Source organism: Gobio gobio (assembly GCF_949357685.1).
Source record: "Gobio gobio genome assembly, chromosome: 14".
Classification (NCBI taxonomy): domain Eukaryota; kingdom Metazoa; phylum Chordata; class Actinopteri; order Cypriniformes; family Gobionidae; genus Gobio; species Gobio gobio.
Window position 1 is genome coordinate 42,096,185 of NC_137107.1, and position 19,358 is coordinate 42,115,542.

At 39.4% G+C, this 19,358-nt stretch overlaps 1 protein-coding gene across 1 annotated transcript; it reads right to left on the reverse strand.

Moving 5' to 3' along the window:
- Positions 1–1,444: 1,444 nt before the first annotated feature.
- cenpt (centromere protein T) lies at positions 1,445–15,257 on the reverse strand. Its single transcript, XM_079834412.1, has 10 exons — positions 15,167–15,257; positions 14,954–15,096; positions 14,672–14,774; positions 14,268–14,416; positions 12,284–13,321; positions 8,822–9,118; positions 3,410–3,509; positions 3,185–3,331; positions 2,981–3,085; positions 1,445–1,751 (listed from the first exon to the last, which is right to left on the reverse strand). Exons 1-10 carry the CDS (start codon positions 15,241–15,243, stop codon positions 1,622–1,624), a joined length of 2,289 nt encoding a protein of 762 aa, XP_079690538.1. The 5' UTR covers positions 15,244–15,257; the 3' UTR covers positions 1,445–1,621.
- Positions 15,258–19,358: the final 4,101 nt, after the last annotated feature.

Sequence of the window (19,358 nt, forward strand, 5' to 3'; positions counted from 1 at the left end):
TCAATATGAATAATAAAATAATATTCAGTATGGATATTCAAGTTTCAATAATATTCAAAATATTTAATTAAATGTTTAAAATCAGTCAATACACAGAAATATACTGAAATGATATTGCACTGTAAAATAAAAACAAGTATTTATTAATAATACTTTTATTTACAGAACAAAAGTAAAATTATAATACAAATATTTACAAATGTCTTTCTTTGCTTTCAAAATCAGTTTTTATTTTGCAGAGACCTTAAAGCTAGCTTTTGCAGTGTTGGGTAAGTTACTCTTCAATAGTGTAGTTAGATTATTGTACAAATTACTCTCTCCAAAAAGTATTTAATATTACTTACTAAATCCTATATCACCCTCGACTAGTGAAGTGATTCAATGATAGACATGAAACAGCTCTTTTAATTAATTCTAATAAATAATATAAAACTACATCAATTATTCTTATTAACTGACCAAAGTATTACAAATGTAAGAAGGATACATAAAAACGTGCATTTTAAAGTTAGACTTTAGAAATGTTGATGTTAATTCCACTATTATATAATTGTTCTACAGTCTATACACAGCATTTAGTTCAATTACATCAGAAGTAACTTAATTATAATTAAATTAAGTAAATTAAATTAAAGCAAAAATAAGAGTAACCCCTTACTTTAATGTTTCGAGGGAAAAGTAATACAATTTCAGGAACTAATGACTTAGTAACTACTAGTTACACCCAACACTGGTGCTGTCATTACAACAGTACCCACGCATGAAATAAACGCATTTTAAATGTATTCAAAAACAGCATGTATTAAATATATTCAAAACCCAAACACCCACCCACACCTTGGATTCACACTGGTCAGGTCTTGTGTCGGAAAATGTGAAAATCTAAATAAATATGTAAAATATACATATTTAAATTAATTAATATTTTTTAATGCATTTTGTGCGCAGTATATTCCATTCTGTTTGCATGAATAACCTACAAAAGTTGCCAAAATGTGCAATATACAAAAGAAGAATACGCAGGAAGGTGTATCCCAGAATGCAATACACTCCCATTTAGTGTGGCAGATAAAGCATTGGATCTACACACGACTGAATTAAAAATGTAAAACAACTAACTAGATGAGAAGAGGAATAAAAGCATGCAAAACATAGAATACTACGGTGTATATCTAATGCATATGGTTTCACACCCTAAAGTATAGTATGCAGTATACAATACTCTATTCCAACTAGCATATTTTGAATACATTTCCAACACAGAATCAGAAGGCTATTATGTTTGTGGTTTATATTTTTCCATGGCAGAAACATTTTTGAGGCAAATTATTTTGAGGGAAGCTTTTTGTGCACCGATGAATCAGGCACAATAAGACAGGGACATAAATACCATGCGGTTTTTAATGTCTGCTTTGAAGAAAAAATACATAAATGGCTAAAAATACAACAAACTGAAAGTTTATTAGTTTTCTTAATGGTGCTGCATAAAACAAATGACAGATATATATTACAAACATCTTTATTTACAAAACAAGGGATTTATGTTTTGAACATATAAACATATTTACAAAAGCACATGCAGATATGAGCAGTGTTTAAGGAGGACGTCACGTCTGCATGTTCACCTTCTTTGTGTTGGGATGACTTTATTTCCGCTGGTGGCCACCGGGATGAGAAGTTTCCGATACTCGAGCGGAAGATATTTCTCTATCAGTATATTCACAGGAGTACCATCCTTCACAAAGCCCTGCCTGAGAAAAACAACACAAACAAGTAGTTGAGCATGCTTAACATACCCAATATGACTCTAAGGGGGAAAAGGCTGCAAAAGTCATTCAACTCTATCAAACTTAAAGGGATAGTTCACCCAAAAATGAAAATTCTGTCAAGCAGATAGAGCAACCATTGACTACCATAGTAGGGGAAAAAATACTATGGTAGTCAATGGTTGCTCTCTCTGCTTTGTTACAAACATTCTTCAAAATATCTTCTTTTGTGTTCAGCAGAACAAAGAAACTCATACAGGTTTGGAACAACTTGAGGATGAGTAAATGATGACAGAATTTTCATTTTTGGGTGAACTATCCCTTTAAAGTTCACCCAAAAATGAAATTTGTCATTAATTTCTCACCCTCATGTCATTCCAAACACGCAAGACATTCTTTCATCTTTGGAACACAAATTAAGATATACTTTTTGTGCGTAAATACACTAAATTAACACCTTTATTAAACAATGTCTTCTCTTCCCTGTCACTCTCTATTCACATTGTTGGGCTATTCACAGTGCAGCGCTTCCTAGTTCTACGGCAAAATGGCGGCTCATTATTGGCTGAGCACCACATGCATGCATTGTGAATCTTACGTGAATGGCGTAGGACACTGCCATGGAGGAGAAGAGATTGTTGAATAAAGTCGATATTTTTGCATAGAAGAAGTATTCTCGTCGCTACATAAAATGTATGTCGAACTTTAGGCTCTACTAAAATAGGTTTTCATGCTTGAATGTTCAAAACACATAATTTTTCGCATATTTTACACTTTAGTCTGTCAGTAAAACTCTGTTTAGTTCCTGTCTCTATGAAGCCCCTACTTCTTAAAAGCAGTGTGCTCTGATTGGTCGGCTGGATCAGTGTGTTGTGATTGGTCAACTGCTTCAATAGTGTTTGGGAAATGTCACACCCCTTACCTTAACAGTTTCAACTCACCACTAACTAACTCAACCAGGCCCCGCCCCTCTTTTTGGCAATGTACTGGGTGAGAATTATTTAAATGAGGAATATTGTGACGTGTTCGTACCTGGAAGAAACTCTAAGACTACAATGGAGGCGTTTCAGGGAGTTCAGAAACACAGTGCTATAGAGAATAACTTTCTTTAGAGTGACTTTGTGATTTGCAGAACTTTTTCATGCTCAAACAGAAACATTACACGCTAAAGAAATGTGAAAATGTAAAAAAGCATAATCCTATTTAAAGTTTACCTTCTCATGAGGAGCTCAAAATCTTCAACCTCAATAGTTTTACGTTTGGCATGAGTAGCGTATACTTCCAGATCATCTGCTAGCCGATCAAAGTACTTGTGAAGACTAAGAGGAATAAAAAAAGAAAAGACAGACACATTGCAGGAGATGCAACTTCAAATGTTCATGCTGCATAGTGTAAATAATCTTTTCCTAAACACTTACAATTCATTAATGACAGGGTACACATCACTGGCCACTTTGGTCTTGGCGAAATGCTTGAACATGCTCATGACATAACTCTTGGGAAGAACGTCATCCCCCGTCTGACGCTTCTTTCTGGGGGCTCGTTTGGCAGCCTGAGGTGCGGGACTGAGATAAATGGGTTTTAAATTTGCATTAGGATACACTAAAAACGACAAAGGGAAGATAAATGTTTTTGGTACATACCCAGCATTCACTTCTTTAAGGACTGTGGGTATGGGCTGCGCACTAGGACTTGCAAACACTCTCTTCTGTCTTATGAAAGCAGGAGTTTTCATGGACAGTTCTGAAATAAAATACAATTAATGCAAAAGGAAATTAGCTAAATCTGATTTGCAAGCACATCAGCAAGTGTTTTTTTTATTTTAATGATTCGATAAAACTGACTCAAACGATTCACTCAAAAATTATAAGAAAACATTTAACAATCTATATATCTATAAACTATATTGCCTAAAGTATTGGGACACTCCTCCAAATCATAGAATTCAGGTGTTACAATCACTTCCATGGCCAAAGGTGTATAAAATCAAGCACCTAAGCATGCAGACGCTTCTACAAACATTTGTGAAAGAACGAGTCGCTCTCAGGAGCTCAGTGAATTCAAGCGTGGTACTGTGATAGGTTGACACCTGTGCAGTAAGTCCATTTGTAAAATTTCCTCACTACTAAATATGCCACGCTCAACTGTTAGTGGTATTATAACAAAGTGGAAGCAACTGGGAAAAACAGCAACTCAGCCACAAAGTGCTAGGCCACGTAAAATCACAGAGCGGGGTCAGCGCATGCTGAGGTGCACAAGTGCGCAGAAGTCGCCAACTTTCAGTCAATAGCTACAGACCTTCAAACTTTGTGTGGCCTTGAGATTAGCTCAAGAACAGTGTGTGGAGAGCTTCAAGGAATGGGTTTCCATGGACGAGCAGCTCATCCAAGCCTTATATCAAGTGCAATGCAAAGCGTTGGAAGCAGTGGTGTAAAGCACGCCGCCACTGGACTCTAGAGCAGTGGAGACGTGTTCTCTGGAGTGACAAATCACGCTTCTCTGTCTGACAATCCGATGGACGAGTCTGGGTTCTTGCCTGACTGCATTGTGCCAAGTGTTAAGTTTGGTGGAGGGGAGATTATGGTGTGGGTTGTTTTTCAGGGGTTGGGCTTGGCCTCTTAGTTCCAGTGAAAGGAACTCTTAATGCTTCAGCAAACCAAGATATTTTGGGCAATTTCATGCTCCCAACTTTGTGGGAAAACATGACTGCGCACATGGATGAGTGAGTTTGGTGTGGAGGAACTTGACTGGCCTGCACAGAGTCCTGACCTCAACCCGATAGAACACCTTTGGGATGAATTAGAGCGGAGACTGCGAGCCAGGCCTTCTCGTCCAACATCAGTGCCTGACCCCACAAATGCGCTTCTAGAATTGTTGTTTTAACGATGTGCGATCTGAGATTATCGAGTATATCACACACACCCCGAGTGCGCATGCACAAACATGATGTAGTCTTGTAGATTAGACTAGTGTGTGTGCGGCTTTACAGTGCACGCTTTCACAGCATGATTTAGTCTAGGCTATATTTATATTAGGGCTGGGCAAATTAACGCGTTAACGCGGGCGATTAATTTTTTCAGCTTAACACATAAAAAATATTTAACGCAAATAACGCAGCGTCCGTTTTTATATCCATTTTTGCTTAGCGTTACATGATCATCACGCTCTTATTCATGTAAATGCTTCCAAGCGTGACAAGACAAGCGAACGCGCTGTATGCCAATGTCCTGTGTGTGTGTGTGTGTCAGTGTCCTGTCTGTGTGGATGCGTCTCTTGTCAGCTAATCAAGGGACACACACACACACTCGACGCATAGATAGACTCGCGTCAGTTTCCTGCTCACATAGAGTTCTCTTTTGCTCTTGAACAAACAATAACACAGAGGATTTTGAGTATTCTCATATTAGGAGTCTTAAATTAGTTAAATAACATCTTAAATGAACTTAAAGAGTTGTGAGGAAATGAGATGCGCGGGGCAGCGCGTGAGATCTTGCCTGACTGCATTGTGCCGAGTGTTAAGTTTGGTGGAGGGGAGATTATGGTGTGGGTTGTTTTTAAGGGGTTGGGCTTAAAGTGACAGGAGCACTGATGATGCCTGTCATTAAAGTTCATCAAAAAACAATGGGAACAGAGAAAATATTAGCTTTAATGATGATTCATCTATATTTAATTTATTGTTTATGCAGTTAAGAAAGATAACTATTACATTTCTGTATGTATAACAGGGAAGGCCATGGGTAAATATAACATTTATTATTTTGGGTTTATGTAAAGATTGTATTAAGTTCACTTAAATTAAAAGTAGTTTTTTTTAAAGCCTAATAAATGTTGAAATTGGGAGCTTTCAGTTATACTGTAATGTAACGTCATTAATGTTTCATAGACACTTTAGTATCAGTGATACTGGCCTTCATTCATAAAAATATGACAATACAACACATTTAAAATATGCTGTCTTTAAATTGTTTATACATTAATTTGGAAAGTAACTGAAATTATTACAATATCAAAATATTAAAAACGTAAAATATTAAAAACTTGCGATTAATCGCGATTAATTACAGAAAAAAGTGTGATTAATTAGTTCATTTTTTTTAATCGATGCCCAGCACTAATTTATATAATTTAATATAGTTAATAAATACCACATAAAGAGTGCAGTTTTTCTTCAGGTGATAACCTGAACCTAATCAGCATGATAACAAATGTGATATTGAATTAATACTAGGGTTGGGTATCGTTTGGGTTTTTTACGATAACAGTGCCAAACTGATACTTTTAAAACGGTACCGGTGCCTAAATCGATACTTTAAAAAAAACAATGGTTTATGACATTAAAGAATGGCCTTTTATTGAAAGAAAATAATTAAAAATTATTTAAATGGAACAATTTATTAAACGTTTAAAGTAGAAAATATATAAATATAAACAAAACATAATTTACTTAACAAATTCACAGCAAAACCTAAGCCGCCTAACCCAACTACAATAGGCCTAATTTAACACTAAATAGTTACAGTACTAATAACAGCAAAGTGGCTTGTATCGTAGTCAAATTATAACTGTCTGAAAGCATTGTCATGGCCGACATTGACTTAAGTGTGTATTTTTTGCTAGTTATTATGTGCATTTAAATGTCTGAAACCTAAAATAAATGTGTGGTTGAAAACACTGAATAGTTGTGATAAGTGACAAACGGCTCGGCTAGGCGCCAGCCAAAGCGCGAAAGCTGTATTGCCAAAACAAATTAATTGGTTTTAATTTCACATTTAAAGTATGTTTTCATGGTGTAAATCATTTCAAATATCAATATTCAACATTTTGTTTTAAACATCAAACATTAGTTATGCATAACTCAGGTTATTAATTTGTCACCTCTGAGCTGCATTAAACAGTCTGTGTAAATTATCCAAATTCCACTTCAGATATTATTATATGTCTTATTAAATGTCTTTTATTGTCTTTAATTTGATTGGCCCTTTTGTGTCTTATTATAATTACATTTTATTAAATGTATGAAATTGACAAAAGATGCATATACGCATGCATATACAGTGAGGAAAAAAAGTATTTGAACACTCTGCTATTTTGCAAGTTCTCCCACTTAGAAATCATGGAGGGGTCTGAAATTGTCGTAGGTGCATGTCCACTGTGAGAGACATAATCTAAAAAAAAAATCCAGAAATCATAATGTATGATTTTTTAACTATTTATTTGTATGATACAGCTGCAAATAAGTATTTGAACACCTGTCTATCAGCTAGAATTCTGACCCTCAAAGACCCGTTAGTCTGCCTTTAAAATGTCCACCTCCACTCCATTTATTATCCTTAATTAGATGCACCTGTTTGAGGTCGTTAGCTGCATAAAGACACCTGTCCACCCCATACAATCAGTAAGAATCCAACTACTAACATGGCCAAGACCAAAGAGCTGTCCAAAGACACTAGAGACAAAATTGTACACCTCCACAAGGCTGGAAAGGGCTACGGGGAAATTGCCAAGCAGCTTGGTGAAAAAAGGTCCACTGTTGGAGCAATCATTAGAAAATGGAAGAAGCTAAACATGACTGTCAATCTCCCTCGGACTGGGGCTCCATGCAAGATCTCACCTCATGGGGTCTCAATGATCCTAAGAAAGGTGAGAAATCAGCCCAGAACTACACGGGAGGAGCTGGTCAATGACCTGAAAAGAGCTGGGACCACCGTTTCCAAGGTTACTGTTGGTAATACACTAAGACGTCATGGTTTGAAATCATGCATGGCACGGAAGGTTCCCCTGCTTAAACCAGCACATGTCCAGGCCCGTCTTAAGTTTGCCAATGACCATTTGGATGATCCAGAGGAGTCATGGGAGAAAGTCATGTGGTCAGATGAGACCAAAATAGAACTTTTTGGTCATAATTCCACTAAATGTGTTTGGAGGAAGAAGAATGATGAGTACCATCCCAAGAACACCATCCCTACTGTGAAGCATGGGGGTGGTAGCATCATGCTTTGGGGGTGTTTTTCTGCACATGGGACAGGGCGACTGCACTGTATTAAGGAGAGGATGACCGGGGCCATGTATTGCGAGATTTTGGGGAACAACCTCCCTCAGTTAGAGCATTGAAGATGGGTCGAGGCTGGGTCTTCCAACATGACAATGACCCGAAGCACACAGCCAGGATAACCAAGGAGTGGCTCTGTAAGAAGCATATCAAGGTTCTGGCGTGGCCTAGCCAGTCTCCAGACCTAAACCCAATAGACCCTTTGGAGGGAGCTCAAACTCTGTGTTTCTCAGCGACAGGCCAGAAACCTGACTGATCTAGAGAAGATCTGTGTGGAGGAGTGGGCCAAAATCCCTCCTGCAGTGCAAACCTGGTGAAAAACTACAGGAAACGTTTGACCTCTGTAATTGCAAACAAAGGCTACTGTACCAAATATTAACATTGATTTTCTCAGGTGTTCAAATTCTTATTTGCAGCTGTATCATACAAATAAATAGTTTAAAAAATCATACATTGTGATTTCTGGATTTTCTTTTTTAGATTATGTCTCTCACAGTGGACATGCACCAACGATGACAATTTCAGAACCCTCCATGATTTCTAAGTGGGAGAACTTGCAAAATAGCAGGGTGTTCAAATACTTATTTTCCTCACTGTAATTAGTTTTTTTTTTTAAACTATATTGTTTTATATAAAAGGTAAAAATGCCCATATATTGTAAAATATAGAATATCAAGAATATGAAAAACTTTAGGAGTCAGCTGACCACAGCAGTCCTAAACCTGCCAAGGTACCACTACCAGCACAATAACACTCAGCAAAATATCGTCTAATTATGGTTATCGACAAAATCCCCGAAAATATTGATATAAATTTTTTTTTTCAATATCGTACACTCCTAGTGGATGGATATACACACACAGAGAATTTCATTATATTAGTACAAGCATCATCTGAGCATTGGTTCTTCCCCAGTTCACTGAAATGATTCATTCAAATGAACTGTATTGCGAAGACGAATTAGACTTCTCTACAGGAAGACAAAAAACATGTGAAAGTGAGTCACCTGCACTAAGAGCGTCGTCGTCATCATCGTCCTCTTCCTCCTCCTGTAGAGGTTCAGGGCTCTGATTGGCTGGTTCAGAGTCCATCAGCTCCTCCTCCTCTGATTGGCTCACTTTATCTGGGGCATCATGATGCTCTGCAAGCCCGGGCAAATCTTCCTCAGCCAGACTAGCCTCATGTAGCGATGACCTCCGCTCGGGTGTGGTGACCTCTGCCACAGGGCTGCCCACTTGTTCTCTTTCTTCATCTGTAACATCTTGCAAACTCTCTCTGTTCCCGTCAACAAAATCCAGATGATCTGAACAGAAACACATGAGCTTTTCAACCTACAAACAAACTCTGAAATTATCATTTCATTTTAGTTCAGTTACTATTAAAGTAACTGCCCACTTAAACGGGAAGAGAGCAACAGAGCAGTTTGCTTTTAAACGTGACATTTTGGAGACATATAAACATGCAATTTTTTTGTTTATTTAATCATAATCAAAATCCTGAATGCCTTTCAAAGATTCGGTGCCAGAAACCTCACAAACTTTAGCAAATCCAACAATTATTGGTCGATATTCAAAAGTACATTGATAAGCATCCAACATTGATAATAAACGCTTAAAAAAAAACAGCTTTGCATCACAGGAATAAATTACATTTTAAAATAAAGTTTTTTTGAATTTGTACTAATATTTTACAATTTTACTGTTTTACTGACAAATAAATGCATCTTTAGTGAGCAGAAGAGAAAGAGACTCCTTTCAAAAACTTAACAACCCCAAACTCATTTGAGCCTGTAACAGACCTGCCAACCTTGAAGAAACTTTATGAGTAACCCCCCCCCCTCCCCCCAATTCAGTTTTTTTTAATAAAAAACTGATATTACACGCGTTTAAAAAAACTGACAAGATTGTGACAAAGTCACACTGTCTGTTGCCTCTAGACAACCCAGGACAATTGTTTGCATAAAGTTTAAGGTAAAAATAACTGCCATTAATTTACTAGTATCTTAATACTATGCAATTATATAAACTGTTCATTCATTACATCACTTTACCTCTGTCTTTATCCCCATTTTTCATCTTCACTGCATCAGAGGGCTTTGGTCTTTTTTGATACTATAGGCTAGGCTATGGCAGACTATAATGCTAATTTATAATGTGTCGTGAATTCGGCCATCTGTCACAATCAGGTAACGTTTTGTCTACACCTGGTGCGAGTTAAGCACCCTCAAACGAAAGCAATCCTTTCTACATTGGATGTGGCAAGACGCGACGCAACACAACACAACAGTTACGTTAATTCATTTATACCAGCAGGCCTAACAAAATCATACAAGAAACAAATTATGGAGCTTTGATATTACAGAAACGCCAACTCTATTAATTCACTGAAAGTCCACCGCACAACTGTGCAACGTGCATGTTCACATTTTAATTATCCATAACAACCCCAAAACTTGCCCGCTTGCCTTGCACATCTGCTAATAAGCGATGGGCAAAGTTTTTCGACTATTTTTCTTACCTTATTTTTTTTGGGTGTGGATGTTATTGAGCTTGTAGAAGTTTAGCTCTTGCTTTCTTCTGAACGTCTCGCGCTGCCATTGCCCGATGTAATTTTTATATCACTCCATAATCCGTCTATTTTTTAAATGCCTATTCCCCGAGTGGTAGGCCACGGTGACTGGCTGTTTTAAAATATAACTACCGGTAATATCATAACAAAATAACCCAGGCAGTCTCATCTACGAGAAGTCGGCCTCCATACTGACAGCTGGGCTCATAGCTTGCAGGTTTGCTTAGAGCACTGTTACAATATTTAACAATGTATATTTTTTTCATTTGATTGGTTCAACCGCCAGCCGCTAGCCTGGATGCCAGCCGAATTTAGCCCCGCCCACAAAATGTTTTGCTCTGGCAATTCGGTCTGGACTCGCTCCATAGAGGAGGAATTATGCCCGAACAGAAACTGTTCGGACCAATGAAATTGTCAGGGCGGGCTTTAGACGATGATGGACAGATGATCAACAGTAACGTAATCATCCACGTCATCGAAGGCTCTTGGGTTGAATTTGCTCTTATCCTAAACGGAGAACTTGTTCGTATATGCGTTCACCTTTACTATTTCTCTCAGAAACGATGATCGTGTTGGTAAGTACTCTGTGTATCCTTAAATTATTTTATTACTGCCAAAGATCGTTTACACTCATGTTTTTCTTGTAACGTTACTTAATCATGCGTGCGTGCTGACAGGGTTTCCAAGTGTTTTTGCAATGTCGCGCACAATTGCTACTCAAAACATTTGGTTGGCAAAATATGTTATTTTGGCAAGGTTGCCTGCTAAAATTCGCATTCCTGGGTTTATATAATCACATAATTGGGGTCGCTTCAACCCGCGGACATGGAGAAAAACACGGACTTGGTAACAGTGCAGTTGAGTTCTGTTGACATTTGACAACTAACGTAACGCGTTGCTCTGATTGGTTGTGGGTCAATCCAATTGAGGTCTTTCCTGGCTCGGTTGAAACACGCCCCATAATCAAAGCTCAATGGAGCGGTACCAGACTCAAATTCTGACTAGAATTGAGTATGGCCACGCCAGGCTAGCCAGCCGCCCGAATTTAATTAAAATATAATTTTTCGTCATCCGCTCGATCCGCGGCTGTAACCTCCAATCTCCATGAGGCGGTTCAGCCATGGCATGCAAGCCTGCAGTTATCCGGCCTGCCTGGCTTGCTTGAAGCCTTGTTATATAATGAGTATATTAGTATACTCGACGCGTCCTCAAGAGCGCGAGGGTGTGCGCGGCAAAAATGACGTCAACGCGGAGTGGGCGATCGTGCGCGTTGGGTGCGCAAGACCCCATTTCGCCTGACGGTGTGCAGCGCATTTTTTGTAACAGCGCACGCGACTCCGCATCCGAAGATGAACGAGTTCTAGGCGAATCTAGCCGAGCATGATGTTTCATCACACCGGCACCCAGTTTGCACATACAAATTAGGTGCTTATACTTACAAAATGAGTCTACAAAAGCAGAAATAAGCCCTTTTAAATAAAGGTCCATGTTCAATAAAAAAAATTCACGAAACTAAATGAAAATGTTTAGTGAAATTAGGCAATATTTAAGAGATCGTTAATTTAGTTGTATACATTTGTGCATATATTTTGTTCTCATGTCACAAGTAATAATATCAAGGTTTACTGAGTTTTACACAATTCTTTTGTAGTGTGGTTTTAGGTGAAGTGTACTAAAATAAATATCACTTGAGTACATTAGCCCACTTCTTCTCGACGCTCTTTCCTGATGGTTTATAAAACAATTACTCAGAGTCGCCCTCTGTCGTTTCAAAGAATAGCAGAACGGCGAGCGCATCAAGTATAAACGCCTCGTCCGTTTGGGGAGGAGCGCGTGTAGTCAGCGGAGGCTCGCGCTGCGGAGCCAGGCGAAAGAATAAACAAGGCTTCATTGTCCTCACCTTTCTCTCTGGGATTCAGTCCAGCTCCGAAACTCTTTGTGACTCTAGTGGAGGCTGGAACTCCCAAGACAGCGCCTCCTCCCTCAGAGCGGTGAGCTCTGCGAGTTATTCGCTCTGGATTACGTGATGCATCTGGGTTCTCTTCAAGGTTTTCCTCTTCAGATTCCTCAACCTCCACTTTCTCCTCCTCAATTTCCTCCACGTTCTCCTCCTCAACTTCCTCCACGTCCCCAGCCTCAACTTCCTCCACGTTCTCATCATCATCTTCCTCCATGTTCTCATCATCTTCCTTTGTGTTTTCATTCTCAACTTCCTCCAAGTCCCCAGCCTCAACTTCCTCCACGTCCCCAGCCTCAACTTCCTCCACGTCCCCAGCCTCAACTTCCTCAATGTTCTCATCATCATCTTCCTCTATGTTCTCATCATCTTCCTTCGTGTTTTCATTCTCAACTTCCTCCAAGTTCTCATCATCATCTTCCTCCAAGTTCTCATCATCATCTTCCTCCAAGTTCCCAGCCTCAACTTCCTCCAAGTTCCCAGCCTCAACTTCCTCCAAGTTCTCATCATCATCATCATCCTCCACGTTCTCAGTCTCAACTTCCACAATGTTCTCAGTCTCAACTTCCACAATGTTCTCAGCCTCAACTTCCACAATGTTCTCAGCCTCAACTTCCACAATGTTCTCAGCATCATCTTCCACAACGTTCTCAGTCTCAACTTCCTCAGTCTCAACTTCCACAACGTTCTCAGTCTCAACTTCCACAATGTATTCCCGATCTTGTAGCTCCACATCCTGAGATTCAGGAAGTGATTCTGTCATCGCCTGTGTCGGAGCAAGTGCGATATCATCTACAGGACTCAAAAAAACATCTCCTGCTTGTTGGGATGAAGGCACCACCTCTTCCTCTTCCTGTGATGGTCCTACTGTGTCGTCTTTCTTCGGGTGGACGTAAAGCTCTGTGACATCATTGAGGCCTTGCGTGAATTTCTGCCATAAAGAATCTTCTAGAGTTTTTCCATCCTGAACCACAGAGAGATCTAAAGGACAGAAAAAAACATTTTAGATACAGACTAATTAAGATGTATGCATAATATCAGTCTTAGTGTATATTAGGGCTTTACGATTTTTTGGGGGGAAATCTAATTGTGATTTTTACGATAAAACTTGCCATTGCAACAAATTTTGCACATTTTGGCCACAAATTTTGCATATTTTGCAAGCTAATTTTAGTGGTCAGCAACTGTCCTATAATTTATGATATGTCTCTGTACTGGCCATGCTGCCTCTGAGCCTGAATGGTTTCATGAGACCAGATAGACCAGGAATTTGCCCTTTTGCTGCAGATAAAAAGCTGTGATGGCAAAGAGCATGCACTGTTTCTCTTATCTTATTAGGCATTTTATGTACTGATTCCATTTATATTCAGACTTTTCCTTTCAAAATGTTTGTTTGTAGCGGCAAGAAAATGTATTCGTTGTTTACAACATGGAGTAACATCTGTCAATGTCATTCACAAACGTTACTAGCAACCGCCCACTAGTGACCTCACCGCCAGCCACTGGCGGCATACAGTGACAAAGTCATCGGTAGTGTGAATGCAGCTTAATCCATCAAGCTTTCATTTCGGCAGAAAACTGCAGTCCATAAAGCATCATTTGTTGACAACTGCTGCTTCATAAGTGCTTGTCATTGGGAAGATTGTTGGTGCATATTGCGTTCGCAATTGCACGTTATAAGTGACCCAAAATCAGCAGAAGCAGAGATGGACTTCGTGTGGAGTAGCATATAATGCTAACCGAGCCACTCTGAGTCCCTAAAAAACACTGCATCATGAGCTACTCTCATGTAAACGAATGCTTCACTCTGAAACATGCAGCACATAATATATTTAAATTGCAGCCGTTGTGATTTGATGATTACATTAAGCCATATCACGATTTTGGTTTTATTTCGTTCACTCGTGCAGCCCTAGTGTATATAAACCTTGGTTAGGGCCCTGCTCCAAACATCTTTGAACGGCCTCATCAAACGCATCCACAGACGGCAGCCTCCGATTGGACACCTTCCGTTGGAGCCCCGCCCTCTCAATGCGCTTATCCACAAATGGGGTCTTCAAGGTCAGGTTCAGCCCACTGACAGAAAATAATCTTGAATGAATCACATTTAAAATGCCTCAATCATCTCTTACATTGATCTTACAATACAGTTGTTAATTAAAGGGATAGTTCCTGATGGATGGCTTGAGGGCGAGTAAATCATGGGGTAATTTTCATTTTTGGTTGAAATATCCATTTAAGTTAATAACAAATTAGCAATTTTATTTACTTTCCATTGCCAGTTTTAGTGACCAGGCCAATCTGTTGGAAAATATCGGACAAAGCATTTACCTCTTGGAGGAGCCAGCAGACGAATCCAAATCATGAGATGCGTCTGGTTTCTCTTGAGGGCCATCACCTCCGTGAGAGACATGCGAGACGTCCCCTGTGTTGTCTGAGAAAGTAGAAAAAGGTTAGATGGTTCTTTATCAGAGATGGTCTTTTGTATATGTGAGAAGTTAAAATAATGTGCCGATATTCCACTATATTATGCAGCATGCCTGTTTTCAATTCCAAACATAGACAGTCTTGCTAACAAAATCAAAGAAAACAGGTGTGTAACGGGTGAAGCACCTGGCAGCTGATCAAACTGTCTCTCAAACGCAGACACACTGAAGGCGCGCTGTGTTTTCCTGCGGCTCAGTCCTCTGACCACATGCGTCAGGGGTTCAGTGTTCAGAGTCAGATCAGACAGCTCCACTCCAGACAGGCCTTCACTGAGGAAAACACACACATGAACACAACGTGTAGAGAACTACATGCACAGGAGACTGAAGATGTACTAACGTTCTCTCTCCGGCACTGGACACACTGGACTCGGCTGAATTCGGTTCTGCTTCTTGCAGTGCAGGCTGACCCGACATCAGCAGCGACGCTTCAGTCTCTGAAACACATGGGTGAAACATCACATTTCCTGCTTAAATATTTTTTGACAACTGGTAATGCAAACATTTGGAATGTAATAATATTCGGTGCAAAGAGATTTTGTAAAAAATCATTAGAGTCACATTAATAAGTAATAACATCTTCTGATTATTTAGATATTAGTAATTTTTTATTATCGTGCATTTTATTTATAGACGCCTTTCTTAACACTCAAGGTCACCTTACATCATTAACAGACAATCACAATAGTTAAAATAAAACAATAAGAACAATGAAATACAATACAATTTAAAAGACAGTGCAGTTGTGGTCAGAGGGAATAAGCCATTCTAAACATTGATTTATACATTGGTTATAGCCAAGCATTAAGAACTTGTAATTAGTCTGTGTCAATTATTTAGGCTACATAATCCAAAAATCACTCACTATAATTGTACAGAATGATAATTGTGAATAATTATGTTAAGTAATTAATAAAAAATTTAATTAAAGGGTTAGTTCACCCAAAAATGAAAATTCTGTCATTAATTATTCACCCTCATGTTGTTGGATACCCATAAGACCTTTGTTCATCTTCGGGACACAAATGAAGATATTTTAGTTGAAATCCAAAGGCTAAGAAAGGCCTCCATTGAAGTGGTATGAAGTGCTTTGAGCGGCTGGTCCTGGAACACCTAAAAGACTCTCTACCATTCACTTTGGACTCACACCAGTTTGCCTACCGCAGCAATAGGAGCACAGAGGATGCCGTTTCCATGGCACTGCACTCTGTGCTCACTCACCTGGACAATAAAAACACTTACGCACGCATGCTGTTTGTTGACTTCAGCTCAGCATTCAACACTGTCATCCCAACCAAGTTAATAGCTAAAATTGGAGACCTGGGCATCAACACTTCAATGTGTAACTGGATTTTGGACTTCCTAACTGACAGACCCCAGAATGTTCGATCAGGATTCACCTGCTCCACATCCATCACTCTTAACACTGGTGTACCACAGGGCTATGTGCTAAGTCCGTTTCTCTACTCCCTCTTCACCGCCGACTGCAAGCCTGTTTATGGATCTAATTCTATCGTCAAGTTTGCGGACGACACTACGGTGATTGGTCTCATCAGCAACAACGATGAGACTGCCAATAGGGAGGAGATCCAGCACCTGGCCACATGGTGCACTGAAAATAACCTGCTCCTCAACACCACCAAAACTAAGGAGCTCATCGTGGACTTCAGGAAGGAGTCAAGAGGCACACACGACACCATCCACATCAATGGAATGGCTGTTGAACGTGTCTCCAGTTTCAAGTTCCTGGGGATCCACATCTCGGCGGACATGTCGTGGACGACCAACACCTCCAACCTGGTCAAGAAGGCTCACCAGCGCCTCTTCTTCCTGAGGACACTGAGGAAGAATCAGCTCTCCTCGGCCATCCTGGTGAACTTCTATCGCTGCGCAATAGAAAGCATCCTGACCAACTGTGTGGCAGTGTGGTATGGGAGCTGCTCTGTTGCGGAGCGCAAGGCACTGCAGCGGGTGGTGAAAACTGCCCAGTGCATCACAGGGACTCCACTACCTGCCATCGAGCACATCCAGAGGAAACGCTGCCTGCATCGAGCTCGCAGCATCCTCAAGGACTCCTCTCACCCAGCCCACAGACTGTTTTCTCTCCTGCCCTCCGGCAGGTGTTTCAGGATCTTCCGGACCAGGACCAGCAGACTAAAGAACAGCTTTTTCCCCAGAGCTGTCTCTTTACTGAACTCGAACCCCTGTTGAACCACTCCCCTCATATACTGATAATACCTCACATCTGCCTTCACTTTGTTATTTGCACTACCGACTGTTTATTACAGTAACAACTGCTTACTTATGTATCTTGCACTACCATACCGTAACTGGATTATGCTCATTTGCACTGCCGACTGTTATTTACAGTACCAACTGTTTACATTTGCATTTTGCACCGTACTTCTAACTGTAATATGCAACCACTTTCCACTGCACTTTTACACTTTTTTCGGATAGCTTCTGTCCATAATTTATTGCACTACCTTAATCCACTGCCATATTCCTCATTTTAGCCTAACATATCATTGTATACCTCTATCTGTAAAATTCTGTTTATAGTAATAGCCATCTATATATTATATTATATTCATAGTACATATCCACCTGTAAATTCTGTTTATAGTAATAGCCATCTGTATATTTATTCACTGTACATATTCACCTGTAAATTCTGTTTATAGTAATAACCATCTCTCTATTTATAGATATATTTATATATATTCAGTACATATCCATGTCCTGCACATATGCAAACGTTGTATATCCTGCACTTGCTGCTATTGCACTTCTGGTTAGACCTAAACTGCATTTCGTTGCCTTGTACTTGTACTTGTGTAATGACAATAAAGTTGAATCTAATCAAATTGGCAGCAATGACATTTCCTCTCTCAAGACCCATAAAAGGTACTAAAGACGTTGTTAAAAAGTCCATCTCACTACAGTGGTTCTACAATAACTTTATAAAGCTTTAGTACCTTTTATGGGTCTTGAGAGAGGAAATGTAATTGCTGTCAATGGAGGCCTTTCTGACATGGGCGTCAGCAGGCCCTTTCTAAACTTCTGTCCAGACCCCCTAAAAAAATGTGTGATTACCCTTTCAAACATATGGAACTGGCGGGAGGCTTCGGCTTCTTTCTGTCTTTTAATCTGCGTGTTTTTCAATCCGCAGCAGTGTCGAACAGAGCGCACGTCAGAAGCAGAGGTGTGTGCGTTGATCTGAGCCTCAGTGGTCAAAATGTCAAAATATTTGAGAAAACCAATCAAATCAGAGTAGGCGGGCTTTGTGTTCAAACAGAAGCTGCTGAGGCTGAGCACAAGACTCGACGTCAAGTGCGAGATATGCAAGTAGCTAAACTGAACATTTCATATTTGACAGTGGCTTCTTTAAGTCAGAAATGTTAAACAAATGAGAAAAATATTCAGACAAATTAATAAACTTTTGTCTAATTTAGCCATTTTGATTTGAAATAGGTCTATGTAATGTCATTTATAATATAATTAACAAACAAGAAATATTAACAAAGCCGTTTTCTTCAGATTAGGCATAAGATTAATAGTAATGAATGTGTGCATATTGTAAATTAATAATTCCATTTGTAGCTCTCGGTAAATCAAAAAAACCTCAGGTCTTTGCAGCCTGTACTGGGCATAAGATTAGCAATGAATGTGTGCATATTGTGAATTAATTTAATACATTTAGTTACCTAGCTTTCCTGTTAGCCTTCAGTAAACTACAAAAAATGATTCATAAAACATAAATATTAGTTAAACATGTTTACTTTCTTCACTGACAAAAATGGAAAAACTTTATCAGTCATACCTGCCCATTGACATGGTTTTCAAGCTATTATGATCTAATTTGTTGGTGTTCAGAATATCTTAAAATGCACATATGTAGATCATAGAAATCAAGATTTTCTTGAGGGGCCATAGAGACAGAGCGACACGCGTCATAATCTGAAGACCACGCCCACCGGGGGGGGGGGGGGGGGCAATCAAACCGTCTCCATTGACTTTGCATTGCGTGAAGCGGCCTTTTTTGTCATTTCGGACTTATAACAAAAAACTGAACAATGTATAAAAGCTGATATGTGACAAGGTGTACAGCAAACAAGCTAAACAAAACCCAGAAGCAAAAATCCAGACTTTTTTATAAGCTGTTGACCCAAAAAACGAGTGTTTAAGTACAAAAAAGTGGATTCAGGCCATTGAGACAGAGCGCGCGGGTCATATTACACGGAGAACTACGACGACTAGAGGGGAACGTAATCAGCGACAGTAAATATAATATATAAAACGGACATTTGGATATTTGACTTAACAGTGACAAAATGTTTACTGCACACATAGACATATTGAGGCATAATGAGTGTCAGGATCCCAAAATTTACCCATTCTTCCTGCTGAAGCTTCACTTCGTATTGCCTGTATCCACTTTTATCTTCTTAAACGCTCGTTTTTTTTGGGTCGACAGCTTATAAAAACTTATTTATGTGTTTTTTAGCTTGTTTGCTGTACACCTTGTCACA

Bases quoted from the DNA above. Each gene is read 5' to 3' on its own strand.
- cenpt (XM_079834412.1), bottom strand. From the start codon at position 15,243: ATGTCGGGTCAGCCTGCACTGCAAGAAGCAGAACCGAATTCAGCCGAG. The intron at 9,119-12,283 runs GTGAGGACAATG...GTTTCTGTTCAG, and splicing joins ACTGAATCCCAGAGAGAAAG to ATCATCTGGATTTTGTTGAC. The intron at 3,332-3,409 runs GTATGTACCAAA...CATTTATCTCAG, and splicing joins CTTAAAGAAGTGAATGCTGG to TCCCGCACCTCAGGCTGCCA.